This window comes from Telmatherina bonti (genome assembly GCF_933228915.1).
Source record: "Telmatherina bonti genome assembly, chromosome: 5".
NCBI classification, from domain to species: Eukaryota; Metazoa; Chordata; class Actinopteri; order Atheriniformes; family Telmatherinidae; genus Telmatherina; species Telmatherina bonti.
Genome location: NC_136623.1, coordinates 24,830,247 through 24,840,634, shown reverse-complemented (window position 1 = coordinate 24,840,634; position 10,388 = coordinate 24,830,247). Strand labels below are relative to the sequence as shown.

Genomic DNA, 10,388 nt, shown 5'->3' with positions numbered 1-10,388 from the left:
TATCACAGCAGCATTAAAATCTGAGAAGAACGAAAAGATGCTTAAACTAAACTAACTGTATTACGCAAAGTGTCAATTAATTCTGCTGCTAAATCAGATGAAGAGGCCATTTAGGAAATTGGATAAAAATAAATTTAAACAGAGTGACCTCATATATAACACAACACTTGAAAATGCAGTTATGACTCTAGTCTATGGTCCCTAAGTGGTTTGACTGTGGTTCATATGTTGGATCTTGTGACTAACATGTTGTTCAGATAGGTAAACAACTCACAAATGACAATGAACTAAACGACCTCGCAGAATAGGTAGGTGGGTCAGCAAATTAAACATGACCTCAATGACTCCAAAAGTGTAAAATATCCCTTCAGCAGATAAGTCTGAAACTCATAACCATTCATTCAAAACTAAGGAAGCCTTCATGATCTGATGTGAAATATCTTCAAAAACCAAGACAAGAAGTCATGTTCTCATTTATTCAGGCTGTTAGGCTTACCATAACCAGTATGACTGGAAATATAACTAACACTTCTTTAGTTTTCACGATGTATAAAAAAGCATTGTTTTTTTAGCAGAGATTTTTTAACTACACTGACGCATGAATATTTTCCCTCCTAAGTTTGCATGATGCAAATTGATGAGAAAAATGGAAACAAATTGAAGAGAATGAAAAGTTCTCCTTTTCAAAATAAAAGCATAATTATAAAGCGGCTGGTGTGAAAGAAAAAAAAATTCTTGAAAGGCTCTTGAACAGCTGGCAGAGCAGTATTGTCTTATGGCTTTCCCCTTGTGTCAACTGGGTTTATTTTAAAGCTCTTGACACCCTCTGCAGGTTAAAAACGGCACAAACGAGAGATCTTCGTCCTTCCTCGAAATAAACTTGGACTCTTAGCACACAGCATCCTCTGGTGGCGAACAGATGCAGTAACAGCTTCATGCCTTTTTTTAGACTAATAAATAACAGAAAAACAAATGTCAAAACTGTATAGTGTTATTCTGCCATGTTCAAGTTTAGCTGCTGTTGTGTCTGAAAACAACAACAACAAATTAAATGTTGAAGTGCACCGAAGTTGTGTGTGTGAAAGAAGGCAAACTGTGAGTCGGGAGTCGGCTCTTTGGCACAGCAGCTGGCACTTCTGTGCAAATAACTTGAACACACAACACACAGTCCGAACTTCGATTTGGAAAGATTAATAATTAGTCAGTGACCTTGTTTGTGTGGAAGATCTTAAACATGTTGAACAGTGATATAAAGCACCCAAAAATAAAAAAGAAAGCAGACGAAGTAGTTGTCTGCTGGAAAAGCGGGGGGAGGAGTCTTATTTAGTGCTTAACAAATGGTTTAATTTATTTAATTTATTGGACTGTAATCACCTTGAAAATAAGTTATCTCCGCTCTCCATCCGTCTACTACAGCACCTATATATAGTTGTTGTCATATGTCGCTGGTCAGCTGGGATCGTGCAGCAGGACACGCCTCTGGACTGAATGGAGCGTGCCGTGCGTAAAGTCCAACCTAAGCAGATCCAAACTTACCCAGTTCTTTGGATTTTTAATAAGCATTCAATCCACATAGCTGACTGGTTTATGGTCGACTAAATGCAGCGATGAGTCGTGAGGAAGATCTCATCCGGATCGCCAAAAAACTGGACAAGATGGTGTCTAGAAATAACACGGTGAGACTATATTTTGACACCACAGGTGGCGCGATGTCCCGCTGACACCTCGTGCCTTGCAAAAGGCCCACGAACGGCTTGTTTGGAAAAGAAACCTTCGATGTTTCTGATTAAGTTGGTTTTGATTTCTTTTGATTCGATGAACTTTTAACTTCTGCACAAGTGTATGAAGTGTGTGTTCGGTAACAAACGACCAACAGGTGTTTGACGCGGGTTTGCATGTGATTCTCTCGCAGGACATTTCACCCCCCCCCCCCCCCCCCCCCCCCCCCAGCACTGTGGGGGACAAGTGTTGACCATTTGTCCTTAGTTTATTTTTATTTACGTTTTTGTTTAGTTTCTTTTCTAAATGAGATTTTTTTTGTGCACACTTCTGCAACCGAAACTAAACAGCTCGGCATGTGGATATAGGTCAAGTTGTGTTTACACTGCAAACAGGATATTATTTGCAGGGCACGTCTGCACATTATAACGGCTGGATATGATAAATCAGCCATAACTTCTAGCAAATGAACAAAACTTAATGGACTCCTGCTTATTTTCTAAAAATGATGCAATCCTTGTTTATCTTATCTGTCAAGATTGCAGAAGTAAACAGAAGTGAACATGGTATTTCTCACCAACCATTGTAGGCTACGTTCTCCTTATAATGCGTTTATTAGCATGTTGGTAAATCTGTATTTACATCATTATTACATATTTTTAAACACTGTCGGATTACAGGGTAAAAGTAAAGTTTTGTTTTTGTTTTTTTTTGTACAGGATGGTGCCTTGGACCTGCTGAGAGAGCTTAAAGGCTTCAATATGACACTGAAACTTCTCCAGGTGTGTTAAAATAAGTTTTTGAGCCCTGATTCCCACACTATCAATGTTGTAAGTGTGTGGCATTCAGAGCTCACAGTATTCGTTTTGCGCCTTGTTGTTTCAGGAAACGAGAATCGGCATGTCTGTGAACGGTATCAGGAAGCATTGCACAGATGAAGAAGTCATTGCTTTGGCAAAAGTTCTCATTAAAGACTGGAAAAGACTTCTGGGTATCGCCATTTTGTACACAGTTTGCAGAGTACAGTCAAATTGATAAATGATAGGCTACATAATGAAAATGAATTGCTGGTATTCCCTCATACACCCCTGCAGAATCCTGCCGTTCCCAGACGGAGAAAATGAAGAACGGGTTGGACTCCGACAAAATTGCAGTTGCTCCAAGCAGCTCGCCTCCTGAGACACAGAGCAGGTCAGTAGTTTCACAGCTGTTGCACTGCAACTACACAGGCAGTCAACATGGCACACAAGGCATGCACATTATGAAATAAAGCTCTGTCATTGTCAGCATACCTGCAACACCTGCTTTATATCACCTTCACAAATATACAAACATTACTCTAGCCCTTAAATAATAATGTATATTCATATGTATTAGACAGCCAGATAGATCAGCGATGGAAGCAACGACAGCTTCATTAAAATACTCCTCGATTTTCCATTTTAAAAGCACAAAATCAAGAAATGTTTTCTTGTCACAGAGAGCTGCAGGTCACTATTATCTGCAATATGGCTCCATAACATTAAAACCGTACTATAGGATGACTTTTAAGATAACAATGTCAACTGTTTTATGTAATAAGAAGTTATGCCATTCAAAAAATTAACCAAGGTGATGATATTATTACACATTCTGAGACATTTCCCAGTTATGATCACCTGATCATAATTATTTAGAGCTATCTGCAATTTGCACTTCTTAGGATCTTCCTACTCACAACTGAAGAATACTTAGAGTAATATCGTATGTTTATCAGTATTTTTACTTATGCTGCTTTTGTTTGCTGGGATTGATGGTACATGGTGTGTATCCTGAGTCCCCAGTCTTCAGCTGTCACTACTGTACTACTGTGTACATTTTTTGCTTTAAAATTTAATAACAGAGTCCAGTCATTTATAGAAGACAATTTAAAATAAAAATCTTGAATTCAAAGACACTCCAGCCATGTTCACATGTACAGTTGTACACAGTTCAGGCATCAGCTTCCCATTTGAATTAAATAAAGCAATGTCTTGAGTTGGATTGAATTCTGTGTAGGTTGCTACTGTAAGTTCATAGTTAGGAACTCTTACATTTTGAAGTCAGTGGAGACTAATCTTGGGACTGTCGCTACAGTTCCACACCATGCCATCTCACTATCGAGTCTCAAAGCCTCTCATCCCCCAAAATCCTGACTAATGCCACAAATTTGAGTCCAAAAAGGCATTAAATCAGCTTATCTTTATGGGAATTAACACTCCACTTGTATTTGATGGTCAGAGGCTAATCTTGTTGGTAAAATTGTTGTACAAGGGAAAATGTTTGTGATTTTTTTTTTTAACTTGCAACATTTTCAACTGGAACTCTTAAAAAACACTTGAAAAGCAGGAACAGCTCCATAGCTGTGAGGCTAGACTGAACAACCTCGCACTTTACTGTTAAGAGACACTATAATTAGAAGATGTCCTCGTCACCAGGATGAGGTCTTTTTTGAAGAGCTACCACATAACTAACATTTTCTTTTTTAATTAAAAAAAAAACAAAACAAACTTATAACAGTGAGCAGGTCTATAATATTGGTGTTTTTAACCCTATTTCAGAGGCTTCCAGAATGGAAGAGACCCATATCATACTTGCCTAAATGTTAGATAAATTATTTTTTAAATATATATAAAAAAGAGAAAGAAATCAAGCGTATCTTTAGTTTGTTAGTTGAGGTAAAAGTGATTCTATGTTTTTGTTAGTCACAGGAGACTGGATTGCAAACATAAACACGACTACGACCCTGACAACGAACACTCTGATAAAAACAGAGAAGAAAAACTGAACGATGACCACATAAGCAAAAAGAGCCATGCAGAAGACCCCAGGATGGACAAGCACCCTAAGGATCTCCAAGATGACAGACATCTTTATGAATTCAGAGAGGAAAAAAAAACAGAAAATCCCAACATAGAGATGGATAATAAGAAACAGAAGCACACACAAGATCTGCAGAGTGGAAAACCAAAGTCAGACCCTATTAAGGACAGATCTTTGGAAGATCTGAAAAAGGTGAGGCATGTGGAACAACTCAAAAAAGAGAAACGACCTGAGGAACTAAAGAAGCATGAAGATGATGTGAAGAAAGACAAACATAGAGAAGAGAGCAGACGTGACAGACCGGTCAGCACACCTCAACGAGAAAGGCCGCCGATCGAGCCTGTCAGAGACAAGCCCTCCGTTCGTCACGAACCGCTGTTTGAAAGGTGAGGACGTGGTGGCTCAGAACATTATAACAAGTCACGGAAATCCAGCAAAGCTTCAGGTCTAATAATATATTTCAGGAGAGGAGTGCTGGACAGCAGTATTCTGTATCCCTCCCGGTTTCCCTCCCCTCCTCGACCTGCTCAGCCTGCGATGCCCATCAAACGTCCTGTTTTGGACATAAAAAAAGACAGGTCAGGACTTCTGCCTGAGCCAAAGCGCATGACAGACTGACGCGTCTTTGCTGCTAACTGCATGATATAACAGTGTCAGAGTTACTCCCAGCAGTCATTTCTACGGTCTTATAGATGAACTTGTGGATTCCTGCTGTGCGTAGTGCATGATGAGTCAGTCTGCATGCCAAGTCATCTGCTGCCACACTGTCATCTGTACTGCTATGACATATGTTCAGGAGGGACAGTAAAGACTCTGCTTCTCGACATCCTCGTCCTCATCCTCCACAACCTGCCTCTCCACCGACCAAGCGACCTGCTGTAGAAGTCAAGAAAGAGAGGTTAGGTGTGCTTTAATGACTTTTTTTTTGGAGGTAAAATTATCAGAAAGTCTGAAAAAAAGAACTTTTAAACAAAAGTTCATTTTCACCTCAGGAAACTTCCACCAGACCCCAATGCTCCAATAGCTCCTCTTCCCCTCCACCTTCATCCTCCACCAAGGTTAGGCTCTGCATGCATCAGCGTGTGATATTTGCTGCTATTACTCACCATAATTGAGAAGTGATTCAGCTGAGCTGAGAGGTGTCTCTCCATTTAGAAAAGAGCCTCCTGACCCCAATGCTCCTCTTCCTCCTCTACCTATCCACCTTCACCCCCCTCCTCCTCCTCCGAGGCGTTCAACGTTAGATGGGAAAAAGGACAGAGACAGGTCTGGCTCAGACAAGTTTTCATTACAGACTGCTTTTAGTTTCCACTTGAAAGGAGAGCATTCAGGAAAAAAACAACCTGTAATTTAATTTTGGACTTTTCTTTTCTGCATTGAATCCTTGTGTTGTTTGCTACAACAGGAAGTCATCCACCGACTCAAAGCCTGCTGTGCAGAAAAAGCCTGCAGATATAGTGAAGAAAGACAGGTCTGGAATCTGAGAATGATTCTGTTTCTTATTCTTACATATAAAAAAAACCCTTCACATTTTTCTGATACCTCTGGAGGACCTACGATCTGAAACTGTAATCCCGATGAATGATCAGATTCCTGTTGGTTTCAAGGTGTTTAGAATTGCTCTATCAGCATCAAGGTCCTTTTCTTTTGCAGGAAAGACTCGGTGGATAACAAAGTGTCTAAAAAACACTCCGAAGAAGCCAAGAGAGAAAGGTTGGCAAGTCAAGGCTTGCACAACATGCTGAATGTGCTGATTTCTGTTTTTGCATGGGAAGCCTTCATCATGCTTTTATGATCCGCTGTTGAATTTCTTTTAAAGTCACACAAATGTTTCCTCTTTTCAGGAAAGATTCATCTGACTCTAAACTGCCTCTTCCTAAAAAGCCCAGTGTGGAGGGCAACAAAGAAAAACACAGGTGTGAAGGAGTTTGGAAATGAGCCTCATTCAACCCAAGTGTGTGTGTGTTTGCTTGTGTGTATGTGTTATTGTTCTTTTTTCATGAAATAGTCTTATAAATCTTTGTTTTGTTTCAGAAAGGATTCGTGTGATTCAAAACCTGGTCAGCCTGTGAAACGCCGTTCAACTGATGGCAAACCTGACAGGTACGAGTTTTGCTCAGCTTAAAAGTGAATCATACTCCAAATGAATCCACATTAAACCAACTGACCGTGTCTCATTGCTCAGGCGGGAATCCACTGACTCAAAGAAAAGCAGCTCACCGCCAGGAAAGAAGCTAACAGCTGAAAGGTACATGAAAAAGATCAGTTGTGTTTGAGTCTTTTAGGATGCATAAGTGATACAGATTATCCTAATGTGGCTTCTTAGGAGAGACTCTCTGGGCTCCAAACCTCCTCAGCCTGCGCCGCCACAGAGGAAGCTCTCCACTGACAGCACTGAAAGGTATTTTAACAGGTTTTCTTTTCATGTTATTCAAGTTACTGTCGTAGCTCATGTTTAAAAAGAAAATCCTCATATTTGTGTTTTTTCTAATTATACTGAAAAAAAAGCCACAGTTTTAGATGGAGGGTTTCCTTATGGTCAGAAATTTGATTTTATACAGAAAGAATAAAACCGAAGCCCCCAGAACTCCCACCACCCCAACCAGCCCAATGTCACCTGGCTTCAGTTCTTCTGGGGGTCCGCTTCCCCCTCACCTGACCACCGGAGACTCTATCAGAGACAAGTGCATTGAGATGCTGGCAGCTGCCCTGCGCACAGACAGTGAGGCTGAGACTGCACCTACAATACACTCTGCAGCAGTTTATATGCATGAAACCACACAGCACAGCTGATGTTAGTGTCAAAAGGCTGCTTGACCAGCATACATTTAAATATGTTATATGATTCAGTGACTGTTTTCTGGTTTCCACAGATGATTACAAAGATTTTGGAGCAAACTGTGACGGCATGGCAGCAGAGATTGAAGATCATATCTTTCAGATTTTCTGTGCTAGTTTAAATAAACCACTGCAAAGTATATCCGTTTGGCTATTTTATACGATGCACACAGTGCGCAGTGAGACTAAATCAACCTTGACTGCGATTGCACATATCTACCAGGAAACAAAGGCCACTGATATGAAATACAAGAACAGAGTGCGGAGCCGCATCAGCAACTTGAAGGACCCTAAGAACCCGGGGCTTCGCAGGAATGTTCTCGCAGGCAGCATCGAGTTAAGCCGCATCGCCTCCATGTCTGCTGAGGTACTTTGTCTCACTGTTGGCCTCCTTGTGAAGTGCTCTGATTCATATTTGTACATGAGATGCATCTTCCTGTTTGTCATCCTTTCACTTCACATGGTCTCATCCGCTTCCTTTGCATCTTTTCTTTGTTTAGGAAATGGCCAGTGATGAGCTGAAACAGCTGAGGAACGTTCTCACCCAGGAGGCCATCAGAGAGCACCAGATGGCCAAAACTGGTGGGACCACCACAGACCTGCTGCAGTGTGGCAAGTGCAAGAAGAAGAACTGCACCTATAACCAGGTAAGCAGACAATGCTTACAGGAGCCAATTTGTTTACCTGTGTTCCTCATTGGTGCTATTAGAGGGTGCTGTATTGTTACCTGGGCAGGTGACGCATATAGGGGGAACATGTCACTGGTTGGGCAGATGTTTTGACCTGGAAGGGCAAAAGGTTTTTGACCGCAGGGCGCGAGTAGACGTGTATATGCCACAAGATTATTGCAAAAGGAATAAAGATGGACGAATCTGAAATTAAGTGATCTGAGTGGAAGTCAGTCACGGCGAAGCGGCGCGTTAAACCAACTCTCGGGCCAAGCTATCTCAGTCGCTTTGTTTAGACTTAGCTCCTTTAGTAATGCTGAACGTGTTAGTAGAGAGTTCCCGCAAAAAAACTCACAAATTAAGCCAGATAACATCTGTCTCCTGAAGTTTGAATGAAGCGTATGCACACGTTTCTCCTTGTAATTATAAAGAGGTTTTATTGAATTTATTTACCCCATTTCTGTACGTAAATATGACATATCATAAAGGATATAATCTTTGTCACATTTTGAGATCTTTTGGATCAATAATGTCAAACCTGTGGATGTCTGTCTCCACTAATCATAAAGCCTAAAATTTAACATCTGCAGCAAGTTGGTAACAGCTTGACTGAATAAAACAGCTTTTACCACAGCAAAATAATCTCAGTATCCTCACATGTCTCATACACAGGTTTTAATGGAAGCACCATAACATAGCACTAGTATCTGGTGCTTCCTGTAATTATGAAAGTGAGTGACAGACATTGAAACTGCGATCTGAAACCATAGAGAGGGAGCTACTGTTTGTCTGACTCTGTTCTCCTACCAGCACCTCCTCTACACAGCTGAATGCTGCCTGGAGTCAGCAGGAGCAGCCAGCTCCTGCACTTTCCTCCAACCTCTCTTTGCCTGTGTTGTAGTTTCAGTCAGATAAATGGTGTGTTTTACACCATATGTGAAGAAACACGCACGACTGACAGACTTAACTGAAAACTACAGGCTGGTGTTGGAGGTCTTGGACTGAAGCAACTGAGGACGGTGGTCTCAATAATTGTTAATAAGTCATTTTTGAACTGTTTTGTCAGTTTCTAAAAATAATTGAAGTGATTTTGAAGTGAATGCTGGAGTTACATTTTAAAGACCAAAAGTGAACATTGTTCCTCTTTTCCTCATGTTTCCTGGTGAAAAGAGATTAGTTCCACCTGTTCCTCCTGGAGTCCTGGGTGTGTGTGTAGAAGTCACTGTAGAGTGGAGGAAATACTTAGGATTAGTTTTGTGTTTCAGCTTCATTCACCTCTGCCTCTTCAGTTTGGTGTTGTGCTCACAACAAAACCTCCTCCTTGTTTCTCTCTGTGTGTGTGTGTGTGTGTGTTTGTATTTCAGGTGCAGACACGTAGTGCTGATGAGCCGATGACCACATTTGTTCTGTGCAATGAGTGTGGAAACCGTTGGAAGGTACGTCATTTCTCGGGACTTTACTCTTGTGTTCATTTGTACTTTGTTGCAATTTTTCACCAAATTTATTTTATTTGTTTGCTTATATTTCAGTTCTGCTGATACCTTCAAGGTGAAGCTGCATTTGTTTTGTTTTTCGAGCATCTTGAACCACTATTTTCTATAATTTAGGGATGTGGGGGTGGGCAGGGGTGTGGGTGGTGTTCATGGCATTCATGAATTACAGCCGCTGGTGCTTTTAACAGACTGTAATGGTGTGATTACAATTTTTATTTTTAAGTTCTTGCGTTTTGAGATTTATAATCATATGCAGGTTGTCAGAGTTTGCTTTAGGTGAACTGGGAAGCTGAGTGTGAATGTAATTTTGATGACTGAAGCATGTAATTAACTAGATTAAAACTTAAATACAATGATAATCATAATTCATTTAATATGTTATGTTACAGCTACTCACTTTGTATATTTTCTAACTTCAATAAACATGCATATATCATCAGTGTTTTTTTAACCTTCATTTTATACTGTTATTATACAGTATATTATATTATACTGTTAAGTCACATTATAATTTGTGCATATATTATGTTATCTGCAGTTCAATGCACAACATTTTAGAAGATGTCTTGATCATTTTCATGAGTTTTTTCTTAGACAAAGTACTGATCAGTTGAGTCAAAAACTACTCTGCAACAAAACCTTTAAAAGTTGTCTTAACACTTTGTTATATTGCACGTAGATCCCACCAATATTCTGTATGAATGTAAGATGATTAACATTGATAACATAACATAAATTACAGTGAATCATACTTATACGTACATTTTTATTTAAATAGGAATATTGAAGTATTGGATTTATTTCTCGTTGCATCGCAGAAAGTAAACAC

General features: G+C 40.1%; 1 protein-coding gene across 2 annotated transcripts; it reads left to right on the top strand.

Annotated features, from left to right (window-relative positions):
• The first annotated feature begins 1,480 nt into the window (after positions 1–1,480).
• Positions 1,481–9,995, top strand: tcea3 (transcription elongation factor A (SII), 3). Of its 2 annotated transcripts, XM_079240193.1 has the most exons (21): positions 1,481–1,676; positions 2,439–2,501; positions 2,605–2,710; positions 2,814–2,910; positions 4,443–4,946; positions 5,025–5,138; positions 5,357–5,458; positions 5,553–5,618; positions 5,716–5,826; positions 5,966–6,031; positions 6,214–6,273; positions 6,405–6,476; positions 6,595–6,663; positions 6,746–6,808; positions 6,887–6,961; positions 7,122–7,282; positions 7,434–7,496; positions 7,617–7,765; positions 7,899–8,045; positions 9,431–9,502; positions 9,596–9,995. In XM_079240193.1, the coding sequence occupies exons 1-21, from the start codon at positions 1,608–1,610 to the stop codon at positions 9,602–9,604; spliced, it is 2,238 nt and encodes a 745-aa protein (XP_079096319.1). In that variant the 5' UTR covers positions 1,481–1,607; the 3' UTR covers positions 9,605–9,995. The 2 variants fall into 2 exon arrangements, with proteins under 2 accessions (XP_079096319.1, XP_079096320.1); XM_079240194.1 differs by lacking the exons at positions 5,357–5,458; positions 5,553–5,618; positions 5,716–5,826; positions 5,966–6,031; positions 6,214–6,273.
• The last annotated feature ends 393 nt before the right edge of the window (positions 9,996–10,388 follow it).

What these genes read in the sequence shown, in the direction of transcription:
- tcea3 (XM_079240193.1), top strand. Translation starts at nt 1,608, where the DNA reads ATGAGTCGTGAGGAAGATCTCATCCGGATCGCCAAAAAACTGGACAAG. An exon ending in TTGGACATAAAAAAAGACAG is followed by an intron (nt 5,139 to 5,356) that starts GTCAGGACTTCT and finishes ACATATGTTCAG; the next exon opens with GAGGGACAGTAAAGACTCTG. An exon ending in GGCAACAAAGAAAAACACAG is followed by an intron (nt 6,477 to 6,594) that starts GTGTGAAGGAGT and finishes GTTTTGTTTCAG; the next exon opens with AAAGGATTCGTGTGATTCAA.